General features: G+C 36.2%; 1 protein-coding gene across 2 annotated transcripts in view; it reads right to left on the reverse strand.

Annotated features, from left to right (window-relative positions):
• COL4A5 (collagen type IV alpha 5 chain) overlaps positions 1-23,306 on the reverse strand; it is a 225,875-nt gene that overhangs the window by 82,507 nt on the left and 120,062 nt on the right. For both annotated transcript variants that reach the window (XM_032392788.1, XM_032392787.1), the window contains exons 11-21: positions 21,473-21,508; positions 21,344-21,385; positions 21,092-21,184; positions 19,801-19,854; positions 19,648-19,704; positions 19,359-19,403; positions 17,750-17,803; positions 16,118-16,159; positions 13,975-14,107; positions 2,487-2,660; positions 2,096-2,179 (exon numbers count right to left, since the gene is read on the reverse strand). In XM_032392788.1, coding sequence (XP_032248679.1) covers positions 2,096-2,179; positions 2,487-2,660; positions 13,975-14,107; positions 16,118-16,159; positions 17,750-17,803; positions 19,359-19,403; positions 19,648-19,704; positions 19,801-19,854; positions 21,092-21,184; positions 21,344-21,385; positions 21,473-21,508 — 814 coding nt within the window. The remainder of the gene's footprint in view (positions 1-2,095; positions 2,180-2,486; positions 2,661-13,974; positions 14,108-16,117; positions 16,160-17,749; positions 17,804-19,358; positions 19,404-19,647; positions 19,705-19,800; positions 19,855-21,091; positions 21,185-21,343; positions 21,386-21,472; positions 21,509-23,306) is intronic.

Here is a 23,306-nt window from a genome sequence, read left to right on the forward strand (position 1 = left end):
TAATACATATAGTGTCATAAGATTTACAAGAAAAGTGCTAATGCAACTCATTGGAGAAATGACAGTCTTTTGTACTACAATATTGAGTCAATTGGATATCCATATGGGAAAAAAAACTTTGATGCCCACTTCAAACTATACACAAAAATTACTTGAAGACAGATGAAAGATCAAAATATAAAAGTCAAAATAATAAAGCTTCTAGAAGAAAACACACAGAAATATCATCAGATTCTTGGGATAAGCAACGATTTCTAAAATAGAACATAACACTAACCATAAAAGAGGACATTAAAGATTGGATTTCTTTAATTTCCAGTTAAAAATAGGAAAAAAGCACTTTACAAAGAGAATACATGAACTATAAGAAAAGAGGCCCAGCATCAGTAACTCATCAGGTAATTGGAGACTAAAACAGCTTTGGAAAATGGTTTGGTGGTATCTATGGAAACAAAACCTGCACCTACCCCTATAACCCAGCAATTCCATTCACAGGTATATACACAACAGAAATTTATGTCCTACAAAATATATGTATAAGAATGTTCATAGCACCTTTACTTATAATAGCCCTAGACCAAATGTCCATTAACATTATTTAGGTATATTGATACAATGAATACCAAAGAACAGTGAAAAATATTGCTACAAACAAAAATATAGGTATATCCTACAGACATAATATTGAGCCAAAGAATCAGACACAAAAGAGCCCATACTGTATGATTCCATTTATACAAAGTTCAAGATTAGGCAAATTAATATATGATAGAGGATAAAATAGTGGTTACCTTTGGGAGTGCTGACTAGGGGGCACAAGAGTCTTCCAGAGTCCTGGAAAAGTTCTATATTTTGATTTAGATGGTAGTTACATGGGAGATTATATAGATACATTGAGAGAGGGAATGAGATATATGAGAGAGAGAGAGAGAGAATGAGATACATAGAGAGACAAATATACAGAAAGAGATATATATAGACATATCTATCTCTATCACTACCTCTATATCTAATATATATATAATAGTCCAAGGAGGTATGAAGAAAATCAGGACAAGTGAGGAAAGTGTTTAAAAATGGAAAAATAGAGTAAAAAAAAAAGAACTGAGACTTGATATTTGGATTAGCAGGGTATAGGCTGCTGGTGACTTGGACAAAAACAGCATCTGTGGAGTGGTGGATCAGGCAGTAAAATTTTGATTGGAGTGAAGAGTATCCACAGATAGTGAGTAGAAAATTCTGGGGTTTTGCAGCAATGGGAGCAGAGGAATAAAGCAGGATCTGGCAGGGAAAGTGGGATTATGATAAGATATTTTTTAGATGGGTGAAAAAAGGTATATTTGTATGCTGCCAGGAGTGATCCAGTAAAATGGAAAAATTGACAATGTGGGAGAGGCAGGAATTTCTGGAATGAAATCCCTGGGAATATAAGAGGGAATGGAATCCATTGTTCAAATAGAATTGGCTTTAGATAGGAGCAGTGATAGTAATAGGCAGGAAGGCAGAGTATATGAGCACAGATGCAAGTAGGTGGGTAAATGTGGTAGTGGTAATCTGTGAAAATTCTCTTATTACTTCAGTTGGTCAGTAGAAGAGGAAGCAGGTCCAAATCTTAACATGAGAATGGAAGGGGAGGTGTTAAAAATTTGAGGAGGGAAGAGAAGGTGTAGGCTCAGAAGATGTGATAATTCGGAATTACCAAAACTAGGCTTTTGTTCCAAGTGAGTACAATGAAGTGAGAGGAGAGCGAAGGAGGCAAGGATTTATACACGAGATTGTTTACAATGATTGATCCTGACATTTATAGGTTAAGAGGGAAGAAAGGACATCAAAAGGTTGAGGGAGAGTCAAAGTTGGTAGGTATCGGTGAGGTTGAAATAATATTGGAGTCCGGTTATCAGAGGTAGTGAGCTAGAAAGGATACAGTGGTCAGAAAATGGGACTCATAAAATCAAGATTATGGAAGTATGCATTACTGGTGATGAGATGGTCTTGGGAGGAAGACCATGACAGTGAGTGACTGAGGTAGAGTGGAGGATATAGGGCATTTGGCTGAAGATCTGAAAGAATGAAGGAACGACTATGGGGGTCAAACCTTTCACTCCTTGTTCTCCTTGGAGTCCCCTATCACCTGGAGATCCCGGAGGGCCTGGAGGGCCTGCTTCACATATCTCATCACCTGAGACAAGATAAAGGATAGCAAACTAATTGTTGTGAAATATCCAGAAGACTAAACAAAAAGAAAGCTTGACAGGCTAGAAAAATAAGATCTATCTTCAGTTATTTCTCTGCAGTAATACAACTACCTATAAGCAAAAGGAAGATATAATAATGGTGTTAATTTGAAGGGAAAATTTAAACATCAAAGAATCACCAAAAATCAAAAGTAGAAGAAGCAGTACAATAATGCCAACCTTCAGCTGGATTCACTTACAAATGAAAACAAAACCAAACCCACAGAATTTAAGGAGAAAAGTATAGCTTACTAGGAGGGATGTGAGGGCCAGGAGGGCCAGGAGGCCCTGGAAGTCCAGGAGCCCCAGGCTGTCCATCAAGTCCAGGAGATCCAGGAATAGAAATTCCAGGTGGACCTTCATCACCTTTCTGGCCCCTTTCTCCAGGAAAGCCAGGGGGGCCAGGAGGACTGGTAACTGAAGTCCCTAAGATAAAAAAAAAAAATTAAAGTGATCAAAATGATCTTATTTTAGAGATATTACTTTAGTTCTCAATGAGAAATAATGATAAGATCTTCCTTTAATGTATAATGCCAGTTATGTTCTTATTTTTTCTATGAGAATAGACATCTGGAAAAGCATGAAAAGTTTTAAATAATGTAAGTACCAGTTTGAGTGTAAGAAAGAATAATTTAAGGTAGCTTTACGACTTTTGGAAATGTACTGATAACCCTCTACCTGCTCTTCTTTGATACTATGATCTTTTTTTTCTTTTTTATGCAATGATCTTTTAATCTAAGAAATACTAGAAAGCCATTAGCAAGAGAAAAAGAGGCATCTAAAGTTTTCATGCAAACATGGCTCTATTTCTGGACATTCTTCTGCACTATTTTTCTATCATGAACACATCCTTTTATAATAATAAAAATAATCATTATAATTATAAATGATTTGAATAATGTTTTCAAAACTGCTAAGGAAAATATACCCATTTTGTTCTTTTTAAAAACCATCTTTATAGGGGCGTCTGGGTGGCTCAGTCGTTAAGCAACTGCCTTCGGCTCAGGTCATGATCCTGGAGTCCTGGGATCGAGCCCCGCATCGAGCCCTGCATCGAGCCCCGCATTGGGCTCAAGCCTGCTTCTCCCTCTCCCACTCCCCCTGCTTGTGTTCCCTCTCTTGCTGTCTCTCTCTCTGTCAAATAAATAAAATCTTAAAAAAAATTAAAAGAAAATAAAAACCATCTTTATAATGATGTACTATAAGTGGGCTAATTGAATTTAAATAAAAAAAGAAAATAAAATGCTTCTATCTTCATGAAAGATGTTAGTTGAAAAAATAAATAAATAAAAACCATCCTTACTAGATTTACAAATTTATCTTCTAAATGCATTTTAGAATCAGTTTGTCAGTTTCATTTTAAAAAAAATACTGGAATTTTGAATGAGATTAATTTGAATTTAAAGATTAAATTTTGGTAGAATCACCTGTTTATAATATTGAGTTCTCATATGAAAAATTAAGTGTATCTCTCCATTTATTTATTAATTTTATATTATTTAATGATCTCTTACAGAATTCTGAAAAAAGGTCTTACACATCTTTGGTTTGTTTTATTCATGGGTTAATTTACTACTGTGAATTTTATTGCTATTACTATTGTTAACTGGATTTTTTTTCTTATATGTTTAATTTTTTTACTGCTGGTGAAGAGAAAGGCAAATAATATTTTAGTATGCAACTATCATATCTGGCCACCTTGCAAACATTCTAAGTTCTGGTAATTTGTCATTTGATTCTTTTAGGCTTTCTAGGTAGATTATGATAGGGTTTGTGAATAACTAAAATTTGGGGTTTTGTTCCATCCTTACACCTCGTTTTTCTTCCAGACCTAGTGTACTGGCTGGTCTCTCCAGTGTAAGGACAAACAGTATAGGACACTCTGAGTATGTGTATCTTATTTTTTATTTGAATGAGAATGTTCTGATGTTTTACCACAAAAGTATGATATTTTCTGTACAATCCTGTACTTGCTATATGAAGCAGAGAGCTTCATCAAGTTCCCTTTTAAACTTAGTTTGATAACTTTTTTACTTTTTAAAAATTGAATGGGTATTGAATTTTATTGACTGTTTTCTTTGCAAACATCGGCTATTCTCTTTTAATCTGTCAGTGTAGTAGTCAATTACAGTAATGTTGAACCATCCTTGCAATCTTAGGGTAAAATCTAGTTGGTCATATCATCATATTATTTAATATATTTCTGAATTGATTTGCTGATGTTTTATCTAGGATTGTTGTTTCTACACTCATAAATGAGATTGAATTATAATTATTTCTAGTGCTATCTCCTTGATGGTTTGGTATCAATGTTATTAAATTAAATGTCCTTGGGCGCCTGGGTGGCTCAGTCGTTAAGCGTCTGCGTTCAGCTCTGGTCATGATCCCAGGGTCCTGGGATCAAGCCCCGCATTGGGTTCCCTGCTCTGTGGGAAGCCTGCTTCTCCTTCTCCCACTCCCCCTGCTTATGTTCCTGCTCTCGCTATCTCTCTCTCTCTCTCTGTCAAATAAATAAATAAAATCTTTAAAAAAAATAAAATAAATTAAATGTCCTTTTTAAAAAAAAAAATGTTCTAAAAGTTTGTAAAATATCAGAATTATTCACCCAACAACTTAGTAGAATTCATCCACAAAACTATATAACCACCCATACAATGTTTTTTCATGGAAATCCTTAACATTACCAAATCTTCCATGGTAATTAATCTACTTAGGTTTTTTTACTTTCTCAGGAAAATTTTAGTAATTTGTGTTTTTTGTTTCATGAGGAATGCGTATTTCATTTAGAATTTCCAATACATTGATAGAGTTTTATAGTTTTCTTGTGATTTATAATTGTATTCATGGTAATAATATTTTCTTTATTGATGTTATTTGTGACTTCTCTTGCTTTTCTCTTGATCATATTTTATTCTTATTCTTAGCTTTATCAAGTTGTTCCTTCTATTTTGTTTATGCTTATTTCAGTTCTTATTATTTTTTCAAATTAGCTCATTTATTTTTAGTATTTTTAATTTTGTAATACAATTAAGGGTACCAATTTGGCTGTGTTTAATAAGTTTTGATATAAGGTTGTTGAGCATTTAGTCATCTCCATTTGTTTCTTCCTTACCTCCAAAGTTATTTACATATGTGCATTTTAATATACAAATGTAAAGGTATTTGGTGCTTTCTGTTGTTAATTTCTAACTTCATTTCACTGTGGTCACAGAGCATAGCCTGCATATAATTAAAGATTTTTTCTGGGGGTGCCTGGGTGGCTCAGTCAGTTCAGTTAAGTGTCCAACTCTTGGTTTCAGCTCAGGTTGTGATCTCATGGGTGGTGGGATCCAGCCACACACCGGGCTCCTGCTCAGTGGCGAGTCTGCTCCAGTCTGCTCTAAGATTCTCTCCTTCTGCCCCTCCCCCTACTTGCGCCCCTGTGTGTCTGTGTGTGTGCATGCGCGTGCACCTCCCCTCTCTCTCAACAATAAATAGATAAATCTTAAAAAAAAAAGAAAGATTTTTTCTGATCTAGTAGAGTCGATTTTTGTAAATGTTTCACGTAAGTTTGAAAAGAATGTATATTCTCTGCTGCACACAGCTTTTCTTTCTCCCACATATGCAGCTTGATTGTGTTGCTCAAATCATTTATATCCTGATTCATTTTTTACCTCCTTAATATGTTAGGGATTTACCAATTTATCACTTGTAGTTTATCAGTTTTTACTTTATATATTCAGGGATTTACCAATTTATTACTTGTAGTTTATCAGTTTTTACTTTATATATTCAAAGCTGTATTTTTAGATGTATAAAGTTTCATGACTTTTACATTATTGTGGTATAATTTGTCTATATCTATGAAATGTCCATATGAAATATCTCTTTTTAATGTACTTCTTGAATTGAATTCTATTTCATACTATATTAGAATTGTTAAACCAGCTTTCTTTCAGATAGCGCTTGCCTAATATCTTTCAACTGCTTTATTTAAAAAAAAATTATGTCCTTTTACTTTAAATAGGCCTATTATGCACAGTATGTATTTTTTATTTCAATTTTATTTTAGTTTTTGTCTTTTAATCAGTGCTTAGTCATTTCACATTTATTGGAATTACTGATTTATTTTTGACTTCTTGTCATCTTATATTTTATTTTCTATTTACCAAAGTTTGTCTGTGTCTGTTTTGTCCCAATTCTAACTTGTATTATGTAGATCCAGATTTTTGGTCATTTTCTTTTCTCAAAGGATGTGTAAGTCATGCATTTTATTTATATTCTTCTCTAGTGGTCACTACTAAAATTTTGACCTATGTATTTAAACTTACATTTTTCTAAAAACTTAGAGTTAATAATATTAGTATTCTCTCTAATAAGACAAAAAAACTTATGATTGACTTCCCCCTCTTCTCTCTGTATCACTACATCCTATGGTAATAATGTATATAATTTTAGTTCCACAAAATATCTTTCTTAACCATTGGTTCTTGTATCTTACCCATTCCCACCCCCAAGTTCATCCTGAATTCATTTCCTTCTTCTTAGACTAAACACTCCAGTAACTACTTTAGAGAAGTTCTGGAGGTGGTAAACTTTCAAAGTAGCTTATCTTCACACTACAGTAACAGTTTGATGTAATACAGAATCCCAAATTCATAGTTATTTTCCTTTATCACTTTGAAAATGCTCCACTATCTTCCTCTGACTCTCATTGCTTTGTAGGTGGCCTGCCTTTTCCCTCAGAGAGTTTTTAAGAGCTTCATTTTATCCTTAAATTCTAAAATGTCCCTACAATATGTCATCATGTATTTGTGTATTATTATCATCTTACTCTTGTTTGGTAATTCATACACCATTTCATAGGGGCTCATGTTTTCTTTCAATAAATAGAAGTTCTCAGTCATTAATTTTGCAAATATTGCCTGTTGTCCTATTCTCTCCTCCTTGAACTCCTTCATGGTAAATTTTGGAACTTCTAGGTTTATCCTTTTTCTCTTAATTTTTCTTTCATATGATCTAATTCTATAATGCTGCATCCTGGGAGAATTCCTTATCTGAATTTTCTAGACATAGTATGTGTTTAGTCTACTATCTTGAAATTAGAAATTCAAAGTACATACTTAGAATGAAATAGGACCCACATTTATTCTTTCTCCTTGGGGGATCACTGAGTCACTCATCTCATAATGTTAATATTTCATTAGTCAAATTTTTGAAGGGTAGGGAACAATAATTTATTAAACATATATGTTTGCCAGGTGCTATGCCAGATGCCTTTTCATATTTTACATAAATCCATACTATCTCTTCATTTTAGAGATCATCCAAATAAACATGCTAGACAAGGGTGGTACTCAGTCTATGGCCAAATACACAAATGTATTGTGTATCTTCAATAAGGGAATGATATAACGCTCAGTACTGAGCCCCCAAATTTTATAGCAGAGAAAAATCACTATGGGGATTTCTAAACAGGTATTTCTGGAATTCTAAGTGGATAGTGCCATTTACTATTTTAATACAGGAAATCTTATCAAACTAGGCATTATTAGAATAGCATTCCCTTCCATAGCAGAATAAAAAATGTAATGATTAATTTTGGGATCACAGAAACATTGGGTGTAATTTATTAATAATAAAAGGTAGAAATGGTATTTTTAGGGTAAAAGGGAACTATCAAATGGACTTGGCTTCTTTTTTTAAAGTACAGGTGAGTTTTTCGGGAAAAGACGGTGGAAGAGTAGGGGACCATATTCCAACCGGTCCCCAGAATTGAGCTGGATATCTAACAGACCACTCTGAACACCCACGAAATCAGCCTGAGATGTGAGAAGATAGATCTGGATCTCTACAAACAGAATACCGCAGGCTGTTGGTTTTGAGGTACGAAGCAGGGAGCTGTGATTCTGTGGACAGATACTGGAGGATAAATGGAAGGGGGAGGGAGCCGAGCCATCGGGATCCTACACTGCCCGGGAGCGATATCCTCCGCACTGGGGACCGGGCACAGACTCACAGACCAGTAGTGGTGGGGAAAGGACTTTAGGGCAGCCCCCGGGATGGAAAACCAGAGCGGCGGGGCTGCTTGTGCTAACTGGGGGCGGCTGGCGGTTTTAGAAGCACAAAAGGCAGAGACGTGCCCCGACCTGGAGGTGAGGACTGGGAGCGCTCCTGAGGGGTGCACAACCCAGGACGCTGCAGTTTATAGCAGCACAGACAGAAACGGAGATAGTGTGGCCTGGAGAACAGACTGAGGCAGAGGGTTGGAAATGGTCTCTTCTGCTCTGACTCTCAGAAGAGACGCAGAAAGCTGCCAGAGAACAAAAGCCGCAAAAAAATGGTTTTCACTGAGCCGCCACTGGGGGCAGGGCAACTCTGCCCAAACAGGGTTGCCTGAGTAACAGTGCAGCAAGCCCCTCCTCCAGAAGACAGCCTAGGAAAACAAGAGGCCAGCAACCCTAAAGTCCCTAGAAAACAGGTGCATCTTGCTTGGGTTCTGGTCAATAACTTGGATTCCATACATTCCCTCAACCACCCCTCAACAGAATGACTAGGAGGAGGAACCCCCAAAATAGGAAAGACTCAGAGACTATGACTTATGCCACAGATTTACAAATGGATTCAGATACAACCAAGATGTCGGAGATGGAATTCAGGCTAGCAATTGTGAAGACAATAGCTAGAATGGAGAAATCAATTAATGGCAACATGGAGTCTCTAAAGGCAGAAATGAAAGCTGAATTGTCAGAACTTAAAAATGCTATCAATGAGATCCAATCTAATCTAGATAATCTAACAGCTAGGGTAAGCGAGGCAGAAGAACAAATTAGTGACCTAGAAGACGAATTAATAGATAAAAAGGGAAAAGAGGAGGCCAGGGAAAAACAACTCAGAATCCATGAAAATAGAATCAGAGAAATAAGTGACACCAAGAAACATCCCAATGTCAGAATTATTGGAATCCCTGAGGGGGTGGAGAGAGAGAGAGGACTAGAAGATATATTTGAGCAAATCGTAGCTGAGAACTTCCCTAATCTGGGGAATGAAACAAACATTCGCGTCCTAGAGGCAGAGAGGACCCTTCCCAAGATCAAGGAAAACAGGCCAACGCCCCGGCATGAAAGAGTAAAACTTGCAAATCTTAGAACCAAGGAAACCATCTTAAGGGCAGTTAGGGGGAAGAGATTCCTTACGTACAGAGGGAAGAACATCAGAATAACGTCAGACCTATCCACAGAGACCTGGCAAACTAGAAAGGCCTGGCAAGACATATTCAGGGTACTAAACGAGAAGAACATGCAGCCAAAAATACTTTATCCGGCAAGGCTGTCATTTAGAATGGATGCAGAGATACAGAGCTTCCAAGACTGGCAGAAACTGAAAGAATATGTGACCACTAAGCTGGCCCTGCAAGAAATATTAAGGGGGGGTTCTATAAAAGGAGAAAGACTCCATGAGTGATATAGAAAAGAAATTTACAGGGACAATCTATAAAAACAAGGTCTTCACAGGCAACATGATGACAATAAATTCATATCTTTCAATAATCACTCTCAACGTAAACAGCCTAAATGCTCCCATAAAACGGCACAGGGTTGCAGATTGGATAAAAAGACAGGACCCATCCATACGCTGTCTAGAAGAGACTCATTTTGAACCTAAAGATACATCCAGACTGAAAGTGAAGGGATGAAGATCCATCTTCCATGCCAGTGGACCTCAAAGGAAAGCTGGGGTATCAATTCTTATATCAGACAAATTAGATTTTAAACTATAGACTGTAGTTAGAGACACAGAAGGACACTATATCATTTTAAAGGGTCTGTACAACAAGAAGATCTAACAATTGTAAATATCTATGCCCCTAACATGGAAGCAGCCATCTACATAAGCCAACTGTTAACCAAAATAAAGAGTCATATTGATAACAATACATTAATTGTAGGAGACCTCAATACTCCACTCTCAGCAATAGACAGATCATCTAAGCAGAAAATCAACAAAGAAATAAGAGCTTTGAATGACACACTGGACCAGAGGGACTGCATAGATATATACAGAACATTCCACCCTAAAACAACAGAATACTCATTCTTCTCGAGCGCACATGGAACTTTCTCCAGAATAGACCAAATACTGGGTCACAAATCAGGTCTCAACCAATACCAAAAGACTGAGATTATTCCCTGCATATTCTCAGACCATAATGCTTTAAAACTGGAACTCAATCACAAGAAAAAATTTGGCAGAAATTCAAATACTTGGAAGCTAAAGACCACTCTGCTCAAGATTGTTTGGGTCAACCAGGAAATCAAAGAAGAACTTAAACAATTCATGGAAACCAATGAGAATGAAAACACATTGGTCCAAAACCTATGGGATACTACAAAGGCGGTCCTAAGGGGAAATACACTGCCATCCAAGCCTCACTCAAAAAAATAGAAAAACCCCGAATTCACCAACTAACTCTACACTTTAAAGAACTAGAGAAAAAGCAACCAACAACGCCTAAGCCACGCATTAGAAGAGAAATAATTAAGATTAGAGCAGAGATCAGATCAAGGAAACTAGAAGCTGGTTCTTTGAAAGAATTAGAAGATCAATAAACGACTGGCCAGTCTATCCAAAAGAAAAGAGAAAGGACCCAAATTAATAAAATTATGAATGAAAGGGGAGAGATCACGACTAACACCAAGGAAATAGAAACAACTATTAGAAATTATTATCAACAACTATATGCCAATAACTGAGCAATCTGGATGAAATGGATGCCTTCCTGGGAAACCTATGAACTCCCAAGACTGAAACAGGAAGAAATTGACAACCTGAATAGGCCAATAACCAGTAAGGAGATTGAAGCAGTGATCAAAAACCTCTGAAAAAACAAGAGTCCAGGGCCTGACAGATTCCCTGGGGAGTTCTAACAAACATTCAAAGAAGAAATAATACCTATTCTCCTGAAGCTGTTTCAAAAAATAGGAACAGAAGGAAAGCTTCCAGACTCATTCTATGAGGCCAGCATTACCTTAATCCCCAAACCAGGCAAAGACCCCATCAAAAAGGAGAAGTTCAGACCAATATCCCTGATAAATATGGATTCCAAAATCCTCAACAAAATCCTAGCTAATAGGATCCAACAATACATTAAAAGGATCATCCACTATGACCAAGTGGGATGCAAGGGTGGTTCAACATTCGCCAATCAATCAATGTGATAGAACACATTAATAAGAGGAGAGAGAAGAACCATATGGTCCTCTCAATTGATGCAGAAAAAGCATTTGACAAAATACAGCATCCTTTTCTGATTAAAATTCTTCAGAGTACAGGGATACAGGGAACATTCCTCAAGTTCATAAAATCCATCTATGAAAAACCCACAGCGAATATCATCCTCAATGGGGAAAAGCTGAGAGCCTTTCCCTTAAGATCAGGAACACGATAAGGATGCCCACTCTTGCCACTATTGTTCAACACAGTACTAGAAGTCCTAGCAGCAGTAATCAGACAACAAAAAGAAATAAAAGGTATTCAAATTGGCAAATAAGAAGTCAAACTCTCTCTTTTCAGAGATGACATGATACTTTATGTGGAAAATCCAAAAGACTCCACCCCCAAATTACTAGAACTCATACAGCAATTCAGTAATGTGGCAGTATACAAAATCAATGCACAGAAATCAGTTGCTTTCTTATACACTAACAATGCCACTGGAGAAAGAGAAATTAGAGAAACGATTCCATTTACAATAGCACCAAAAACCGTAAGATACCTCGGAATAAACCTAACCAAAGAGGTAAAGGATCTATACTCTAGGAAATACAGAACACTCATGAAAGAAATTGAAGAAGACACAAAAAGATGGAAAAATATTCCATGCTCATGGATCAGAAGAATAAACATTGTTAAAATGTCTATGCTACCCAGAGCAATCTATACTTTCAATGCCATCCTGATCAAAATTCCAATGACATTTTTCAAAGTTCTGGAACAAACAATCCTAAAATTTGCATGGAATCAGAAAAGACCCCAAATCGGCAAGGAAATGTTGAAAAAGAAAAACAAAGCTGGGAGCATCACGTTGCCTGATTTCAAGCTATATTACAAAGCAGTGATCACAAGACAGCATGGTACTGGCACAAAAACAGATATATAGACCAATGGAACAGAATAGAGAACCCAGATATGGACCTTCAACTCTATGGTCAAATAATCTTCGACAAAGCAGGAAAAAATATGCAATGGAAAAAAGACAGTCTCTTCAATAAATGGTGCTGGGAAAATTGGATAGCCACATGCAGAAGAATGAAACTCGACCATTCTCTAACACCATACACAAAGATAAACTCAAAATGGATGAAAGACCTCAATGTGAGACAGGAATCCATCAAAATCCTAGAGAGAACATAAGTAGTAACCTCTTGGACGTTGGCCATGGCAACTTCTTTCAAGATACATCTCCAAAGGCTAGTGAAACAAAAGCAAAAATGAACTTTTGGGACTTCATCAAGATAAAAAGCTTCTGCACAGCAAAGGAAACAGTCAACAAAACAAAGAGGCAACCCACAGAATGGGAGAAGATATTTGCAAATGATACTACAGATAAAGGGCTGGTATCCAAGATCTATAAACAACTTCTCAAACTCAACACCCAAAAAACAAATAATCAAGTCAAAAAATGGGCAGCAGACATGAACAGACACTTCTCTGAAGAAGACATACAAATGGCTAACAGACACATGAAAAAAATGTTCATCATCAGTAGCCATCAGGGAAATTCAAATCAAAACCACATTGAGATACCACCTTACACCAGTTAGAATGGCAAAAATTGACAAGGCAAGAAACAACAAACCTTGGAGAGGTTGTGGAGAAAGGGGGACCCTCTTACACTGTTGGTGGGAATGCAAGTTGGTACAGCCACTTTGGAAAACAGTGTGGAGGTGCCTCAAAAAATAAAAAAATAGAGCTACCCTATGACCCAGCAATTGCACTACTGGATATTGACCCCAAAGACACAGACGTAGTGAAAAGAAGGGCCATATGCACCCCAATGTTCATAGCAGCAATGTCCACAATAGCCAAAGTGTGGAAAGAGCTGAGATGCCCTTCAACAGATGAATGGATAAAGAAGATGTGGTCCATATATACAATGGAATATTACTCAGCCATCAGAAAGGATGAATACCCGACTTTTACATCAACATGGATGGGACTGGAGGAGATTATGCTAAGTGAAATAAGTCAAGCAGAGAAAGTCAATTATCATATGGTTTCACTTATTTGTGCAATATAAGAAAGAGCATGGAGGACATTAGGAGAAGGAAGGGAAAAAGGAAGGGGGGTAATCGGAGGGAGAGATAAACCATGAGAGACTATGGACTCTGAGAAACAAACTGAGGGTTTTAGAGGGGAGGGGGTGGGGGGATGGGTTAGCCCGGTGATGGGTATTAAGGAGGGCACTTACTGCATGGAGCACTGGGTGTTATATGAAAACAATGAATCATGGATCACTACATCAAAAACTAAGGATGTATTGTATGGTGACATAACATAATAAAATAAAATTAAAAAAAATAAAGTACAGGTGAGAAATTTGGTGAGAAAGGCTACAGTATGAGTTGAGAAGTTTCCGTCAATTAAAAAACACTCATGTCTTCTACTGCTATGCTCATCCTGGAACTAGTACGATAATACTGGACATGTGAATTAGCAAAGATGCTATAAACACAAGAACATTAAGTACAGTCTCTTTTACCTGGAGGTCCAGGAAGGCCTGGTGGACCCTGTATTCCAGGAAGTCCTCGCTCTCCTTTTTCTCCAGGCAAGCCGGGTAACCCAATGTTTCCTTTTTCCCCTACAGTTACACCAGTCCCAGGCCTAGGAATTACCTTTATTATGAAAGAAAAAAATTAAGGAACTCAAAGAGGAAGAGGCCTGTTCTCCTAAAAATAATCTAGCAGCTACATACGATTACAGTGCCATCATTTTCCCAAAGCTCCGAGTGCAAAATCATCAAGACTACTACACAGATTATCAGTCACATTCTGTATCACTCCTATCCTTCAACTGATCAGAAACTGTTTAATACCAGTAATAATATTACCACCCTCCTGAGCCCCAGGCTTATGGAGGTAGAATTATTTTTGAACTCTCTTATCACATTCAATTCATTCCAGTTACCTAAGCCTAATAATTCTTTACTGAAAATGTGTCTCTAATTTGCCTCCTTCTTTCCTGTTGCCACAGCTAGTATGCCCATCTCACACTTGGACTAACAGAAGCACCTCAGAGCTTCTCCCCTTCAATCCAAATCTACTGCTAGGATATACTTCTTCAAAAATCAATTTCTCTGTGTTAGCTATCCTATTTAAGGACTCAAAATTGCTCACTACTTCTTAGTATGTCTGATGCTACTTTTCACCCTGGACTCTGTCAAATCTCTTCTCACTTCCAAGACCTCTCTCACCTATTTCATCTCCTATTATTTCTAGCAGTGAAGTTTTAGGAGAGTGAGGTCTGTCTGATTATAACCACTTCATGCATCTTGCACATTCTTGCCTTTCCCTCTGAATATGCCATTTCAAATATCTATAATGCCTTCTCCCAATCTTTCCCTTTAACAACCCACATTTCTTTCTTCCTCTAAAACAAAATGAAACAAACTCATCTCTTTTAGGATGGCTTTATTGATTAGAATCAACTAACTGATCATTCCTTTTCTCTTGGTCTTAGAATCTCAGTGTCTAAAGAATTTCATGTTAAATAATTGAAATATAAAGAAAGTAATCTCATGGAGCTATAATGATAATTAAGCTTTAGATTTAAGAGACTGTTGGACTGAAGTACAAATCAACACCTACTGGCAAAGTGCAATATTTCATCCTGGTTCTATTGGATAGAAGAAATATTCAGACAAAAGGAGACTGAAAGTTGTGGGACCTAGAATGGAGATGATAGTTCAAAAGGGAAAGTGAGCTGCTGGATAGGACTGCATTCTCAAAATTTTCATTTCTTCTGATATTTATCAAAATGTTATCATCTCATTTTATAAAGGAACTATTTCTCAGAGAATGAAAATTCTGATTTTAAAATGAAAGTGAATAAAAATTGTCTAAGATCTTTAAGTATATCCTCATTAGATTTGTTAAGTACTAAGTATCAATATCTGAGACTGATTATAGACAGCAAGAATTAATGTTACTCAAACGTCTGAACATATAGACATTATGACACTTGCACCTTTGCAGATTCAACGCAGTATAAAACCCGGAGTCTTACCAAATTTCAACCAAAGGAAAGCCAGTATGTCAAACTGTAGCAATGATATTTTATTCTTATTAAGATTGGAAATACATTTGACTTAAATTCCGTGGTGAATGCAAACATGGCAAAATCTGTAAACCCCCTAATTAATTTTTCATAGAGCAGTTTCCTACATTTGATTAAGAGCCCCTAGAAAGCACATACCCAAGGAAGAAAGAGGTGTGAATCAGACAATTACAAATTGAGAAAACCTATTAAGACCAAATCCATGTTTCCAGAGCTCTGCAGGGGAAAGGGCCAATTGCTTGTTTCCCAAGTTTCTTTTATTGAACCCTTATAAGCAACACCTGCACCACCTGCTGGTTACTTGAGAAATAATTTGGCAATCATGATGCAAAACAACCCAATGCCATAATTTTGGATCTTTACTATGGAGAAGTAATATACAGGCAGAACAATACAAAGACATTGAGGTCAACATTACTGAAGTTTTTAGATGTAGACTTTTAAGCCAGTAAAAGTTACTAATGACTTGGAATTTTGTGTTTTATGAGGAAAAGGTACAGAGGATATTAAGGCACAAAAATAAAAATGCGTTCATAAATCTGATAAATGAAGACTAAAAAAAAACTTACAAGTCCAGGAGGCCCAGTTGGGCCAATGTCACCTTTTTGGCCCTGTTTAATACAAGTGTAAAGTAGATTAGTAAAAATCACATGAAAACATCGATTTCCTTAAAAACATAGCAGATAACTAAGTTTCATAAAGACCCAGGAATCCATAATAAGATATCTCAAAGAGAAATACAACTTGAGGTAATGAGACAGTACTGAAATAAGCCTAGGAAGACCGCTGATGTCGTCTCAGATTTACTAGCTACACGATCTTGATCAAATCAATGAATTTATCTGCCTTATATATAGACCAGACTTCTAAGGTATTTCTAGATGCAACATCCTTTGATTTTAATATTCCTATTTTCTAGCAAAGTATAAATACTCTATAAAGAAGATACTGAAAAAAAAATTGGTACCACTAGAATCCATTAAAATCGTTATATTTTTTACATCTAGCCATGTTTCTTTTAACAAAATTTGTCAAGGGCATAAATTTCGTGTTATTTCCATTGGTGACAGATATTTTAGAGCTGATGGACTTAACTACAATCAGCAACAGCTAATTAATTATAATTGCTTTTGTGGGTTACCTCTTAGAAACTAATGAAAGACAAATTCAGAGACAAAACGGTTACTCTAAACCAGTAGCTACAACAGCACGAAAAACACAGTATGCAACTGTTATTCTACTGGCCAAGACCTAAGGATAGATGTCTCTCTCAGACCTCTGTTCTTGTTCTAGACTTGTTCATAGGAACTCTTCATCTATCTAAAAGCTTCATTTAGTTTAAAGAATTACTCAGTCCTATCACTTCACTTACTACTTGGAAAAAAAAATCTTGTTCTCTGAGTATTTATGATCTTCCTTTATTCTGGCTGTGCCTCCTAGTCCAAGCTTGAAGTTGGATCTAGTTTAGAGATAAACCACCATTAAAACATGCACCCTCTGGGTACATTCAAGTTTGTAACACCATTTCCTCCTTGCCCTGCAAAACAAAGCTTTTCAGTATTGGTTTTCATATAAAGCAATTAGAGACCACAGAGATTGGAAAACTGGATATTTTTGTGGTCTGCTATAAATAAGGGAAATGTGGGCTTCACACATTCTTTCAAAGTCACTTTTTTTTTCAAAGTCACTTTTTAAAATAGATGACTAAATAAACGACCTTCAGTCAGGCTGTATAGCCAAATGAAAAAAAAAGTGACAAAGAATTAGCCACAGACTTTCAGATAATAATTGCACAGAGAATGGAAATGTTTAGTGGAGACATTCTAAATTCACAGCTACAGGCCTTTTTAGCATAAGGACCTCACTAAAATAGTGCTGAATCTTCCACTTTCTAGAGAACAAAAGTTTTGCCGATACATGCTCAAAATGAAGGCACCAACTTTTTACAATGGAAATGCTAAAGTTAAACAGTTCTTCATGTATTTCCACCACATGTATTGTGATTTAGGACAATGAATGAAAATTTAGAGGAAATGATACAAAAGAAAAAGGAGCAACACCAAAAGATGAATAAAGAAGGTATGTTTTGAATATAAAAGCTAGTTATTAAGAACTTTTTCATTTAGAACTCAACCTTGGGAAAGAAAAGGATTATGTTAAGTAGAATAAAACCGGTCACTTCAAAGTATTAAAATTCTTACCTTTTCTCCATCCCTTCCTGGTTCACCAGGGTAACCAGGATCACCAGGCAAACCCTTTAAAATACAGAGATCAGGGTGACATCAGCAAAAATGGTGGAGTAAGGATGTCTAAACACCCTCTCCTCCATAAAAGCAACAAAGAACATTGGCAAAAATGGTCAGAGTCAACTTTTTTAGAACACTAGAAATTAACCAAAGGCTTATAGCAATCCAGGAAGTATTTGTTGGGGAAAACAAAATGACTTAATCTTGGTAAGACCACAGAGCTTTGTAGCATTTTATCTTGCTCTAGTCCCATCACCCTTCCTTAGCCCCTTGAATGGTATCCTTGAAAACCAACAGCTCACAATCAAGGTGAAAACCAGCAGCCTAGCAGCAAATGGAAGGGAAAGAACAGGGATGGAGCTTCTTCAAAGACCTATTCCCAAAGAGTTGTCATTATTTGACCTGTCTGGTGACTATCTTTATTTGATCTGACTTGAGTTTTTCCAGTGAAAACAGAGAACAGTCTTTTCCCTGAAGATATCTGTCAAAAACAATCAGAGGCAATTATTGACCATCATGGCTGCCTAAATCATGAAACAAAGACCAATCTGTCAGGAGGTAAGGCCCTAAATGTACCTCCTTACGCCATTTTATGTTAATTTGTGATTATAGAGTTTACAAATTGAGGACTACCTGTTTAGCAAAATCATCTGGAAACCAATTTATCTGATTTTAATACTTTCAACTTCGGGCTTGTTAAGAATTACTGCTTTCCTTCAGAATGGTCTCCAAAATTTCATCAAATTTTCTGTCCTTGAAAACCTCTTTTAACATCTACTGTGCATACTCTTGATACTGAGGCTGATTGAAATAATGTTCCTAGACTTGCATGTTTAAATTTTCCTCTTTATTTTGTAGTAATTAGAATGATCTGTCAAAAACTTTTATTGAAAAAACTTATGTTCACACAAAATACTGTATGTGAATGTTTTGAGCAGTTTTATTCATAATGGCCCAAACCAGAAACAACCAAAATATCCTCCAGTGGATAGGATAAACAAACCTTGGTACATTCCTACAATCAAATACTACTCAGCAATAAAAGGAATGAACTATTGATAAATAGTACAATGTATTATGCTATGTGAAAGAATCCTGATTCAAAAAGCTATATATAATATGACTCCATTTAAATGACAGTCTGGAATAGGGAATATCATAGGGATGGAGAATAGATCAAATGCTGCCAGGGGCTTTGGGTGGTAGGGGAGAAGATGACTACAAAAGAACACTGGGGGAACTTTTGAGGGTGATGGAACTGTTTTTGATTTTAAAGCTGGTTATACAACTGTATGTGTTTGCCAAAACACATAGAACTGTATGCTGAAAATGGTTCATTTTACTGTATACAAGTTATAGCTCAATAAATCTGACTTAAAAAATCTGAACTTCGTTTTTCAACAAAGAAATTTTAAATTAATATTCAAAAGAGAAAGTATAATTTCCATTCATAGTAACTATTTCCAAACCCAAGCCTGTTTGCCATCCTGCTTCTCTACAACCACATATAAATGTTGCTATTTTGGGAGGGGTGAGGTGAAGGGGACGGGCTTTATCTACTCACTGGAATTCCTGGTTGGCCATTCTCTCCATCTTTACCCGGTTTACCCTACAAGATTCAAAGAAATGCAAGAATATAAATTCGTTATTTAGGAAGTATGAGATTAAAGAATATAACAAGCTTTATCCCTGCTTTGGACTATTAAGTAGACTTTTCAGACTTCAATATTGTAATAAATAATTGAATATGACATTTTGAGACAAAGAAAGTAGGATTTAAGAGGAAAGAATAAAATTACACAAACACACATTTAAAATCTTTTGCAAAGAGAATTAGTGGTCATAATACTTACTCTTTTGCCAGGCTCTCCTTGCTCACCCTTCTCACCTTTCATACCACCTGGAGGACCCTGTACACACAAAAGTAGTTTTACACTGGTTCATGGAGTGCTATGTATCAATACCAATTTACATTAAATGACATTAAAGAATTTTAGGTGACTTACCGGAGGACCACGTATCCCTGGAGGTCCAGGAGGTCCTCGGTCACCAGGAAGTCCCTACGCAGTAGTAGGGGAAAGGAAAGCAACATTAATACTAGAGCTAGCTAAGAATACTTTTAACAAACTGTACTATAGACTCAGGCAGTATAACTAAAGATAACAGGATGTTTCTAATTCAAAGTTGAAATCTGCTAGGCAAAAGAACCAAGAGCCATCTTTGCTTACTTCAGTTCATTTCTAATGTATGTACAAGCTGAGTTTTGAGGTAAATAAAAAGACAACACTTAAAATTAAATTATTAATGATACATTTTATAAAAAGCAAGAATACCTAAAACTAGGAGATATAGGGGCCATATAACACACATATATTTGGCAGAGAATTAAATGACCCAAATCCATATTGATGGTAGAGTTTCAATACAATTTGTCCTTTATTCTTAACTTTATTATTAGCATTTAAAGTGAAACAACAATGTACACACTTTGTTCAAGGGTGGGTCACTATGCTATAAAAGATACGTATGATCTCATCTACTCTAGCAGAAGCAAGGTATCAGATAATTACTTCTAAACACAACAAGGGTTTATAGAATAATACTCTTTGTATATCAGTGAAATGTAGAGAAGACAGTCATCTAAGACAATGACCATCCACCTTACCATGACCTAATTTTGTACATGAATGCATTATTCATAATAGCCAAAAATGCAAACAATCCAAATGTCCATCAACTGATAAATGGATAAACAATATGCGGAATATTCACACAAGGGAACATTATTCAGCCGTAAAAAGAAATGAAGTATAAATACATGCTACAATATGGAAGAACCTGAAAACATACTAAGTAGAAGAAGCCAGAAACAGAAGACCATATATTGTATGATTCTATTTATGTGAAGTGATCAGAGTAGGCAAATCTACAGAGCCAAAAAGTAGATTAGTGGTTGCCTAGGGCTGAGAGTTTGGGGAGAAATGAAGAGTGACAACAAATAGGTATGGGGTTTTGGAGGTTGGCTGATGAGAATGTTCTAAAATTAGATTGTAGTCATGGTTTCACTACCCTGTGAATATACAAAAAAAAAAATAGAATTGTACACTTTAAATGGGTGAATTGTATGGTATGTAAATTATATCTCAATAAAGCTCTTTAAATATTTAATTATCTCAAATTCTTGTTATTTTTAAAGTACCTTCACGTATAATTATATTCCAACTTATAATGAATGCACTTTAATGAAATGCCACTTTTATAGCAAAATGTTCATTGATTTCCTCTCTACATACTCACCTGATCTCCTTTCTGAAACTCCACATCAACTGGTCTTTTCTGTTCACTGATCTGCCCAGGTGGCCCAGGGGGGCCCTGAAGACCTTGCTCACCCTGTTTGCAAGATTTAATAAGAAAGTAATATTTCATAATTTACACAGACAATAATATAAAATGTAAGCTAAGTCAGATGCAAGAAGCAAAAAGACGAGCTCAAATGATGAGGAAAGGAGAAAACTGAGGGCTGAATAATCAACATTTTTCTTTACTCACCTTTTCACCCTTGGGTCCCTGGAAATTTAAGCCCATATTCCCCTGAAGAGAGAGGTTTTAGTTAAAATCTCATTGACACTAACAGAAAGAATTCACACCAAATAAAAAATGTACATAAAAGAAAATTACCTTTGGTCCTGGAAGTCCTGGTGGACCAGGAGGGCCCTAAGAATAGAAGACACAGAAAAGGAAAAAAGGGATATATTAATAAGTTTATTAAAAAATTATTCAATTTTAAAATAATTATTTGGTTTCATAAAAAGCAAAGACAAAGCCCTTCAAAATAATATTTTCCTGTTTTTTTCTCACATTTAAATTGATTTTAACAAACCAGATGAATGTGGAGACTTCCTGTGACAGCATACAAGTGGGCAGGGGAAGAAATACAAGGATATGTAGAGGCAAAGGGTTAACACCCCAGTGCCAAAAACCAATATAAAAGTTAATCTCAACAAACATATCAAATTTCTCATGTCAGAATTATAGGTAAAAAATTTAGGACTCATAAGGCAATTAACTCTCTAGTTCTAAAAAGCATGTGTTTACTTTTTTAGTTCAGTTTTATTTTCATGTGACCTGACTTTGTAATGTTTCAAGGCTTGAAAAGTTACATAGGCATTTGTTTACCCAAGTGTATCACGTCTTTGATCTCAATGGATCTATTCATTTACATATTGTACCCTGGTGGCATTTCTAAGACTTTGCTTCAACCTGTTGAATCAGGGTTAATTGAAGGAACATTCAGAAGTGCAGAGTCAATCAGTTATATAGCCACAAGAGTTGAAATTTCAAGATGTAACAACACACCACAAGAGTTGAGGAAATCCAAGATGTAACAACACACCTAGGGTATACTGATGCTGTAAAAACAGAGTTAGGAAAAAGTGCCATAGTCCAGAGTCTCATGTTTTGCAGGATGTCTACAACTAAAATAGACTAAACAAAGGGGGTTTTCTAATCCTCTTGTAGATACTTCCAGGAAAGCAGAAATCACAATCTTTTCTGGTAGATTCTTTTAGTATTTTCCAAATGTTATTTCCTTCATTCAAGAATAGAGGACCAATTGTCACAAGCAAAATTGTGCAATCTATAAAGGTATAATGAAAACTGTCACTTAAATATATGGTAGATGAGAGATAGAGTGGCACATGAGAAATTACTTTGACTGAAGTACAATTTTCTTGCCCTTTTAAGAGGCAAAGCTCTAAGTCCAAAACATGACCTGAATGAAATCGAAGTATTTCAGGGGCAAAAATACTCAGAATTTAATTACAGTAGAAAATATGAGTGACCACAGAGGTAGTAAAGCAAGAGAACTAGCTGCATAGTCAAGTCTTTAGAAGTTTTTGTTTCTTTCCTGGGGTATACAAATCCTTACCCCATTGCAGAGTGATTTACTACCCTCACCAATCCTACTGTTTTGTCATAGGCCCCTCAGAAATGAGAGCTAATATTTTTTTCTGAATACCCGTTTTTGTTCCTCTTAAACAGAAAACTGCAGTTAGAAGAAACATATTTCATCAAGTGACTAGAGAACTGCCCTAGAAGACTGACTGCAATGACTAGAATCAACTTTAGCACTGACACATCAAGAGGTAACCAATGAAATATTTTATTTTAAATCTTTCCTTGTGTGTACCTCATTTTCCCCCATCTATAAAATGAAGCTATTACTTAGCACATATATTGTTCACCATAGCATTGTAAAATATCCTGCAAATAAAAAAATATATACATAGGGGCACCTGGGTGGCTCAGTCGGTTAAGCATCTACCTTGGGCTCAGGTCATGATCCTGGAGTCCCGGGATAGAGCCCTGGGTCGCACTCCCTGCTCAGTGGGAAGCCTGCTTCTCCGTCTCCCGCCCAACCCACCGCCCCCGCTTGTGCTTGCTCTCTCTCAAGTAAATAAATAATATTTAAAAAATAAAAATAGGGCTCCTGGGTGGCTCAGTCAGTTAAGTG

This window comes from Phoca vitulina, unplaced genomic scaffold (genome assembly GCF_004348235.1).
Source record: "Phoca vitulina isolate PV1807 unplaced genomic scaffold, GSC_HSeal_1.0 scaffold69, whole genome shotgun sequence".
NCBI lineage: Eukaryota > Metazoa > Chordata > Mammalia > Carnivora > Phocidae > Phoca > Phoca vitulina.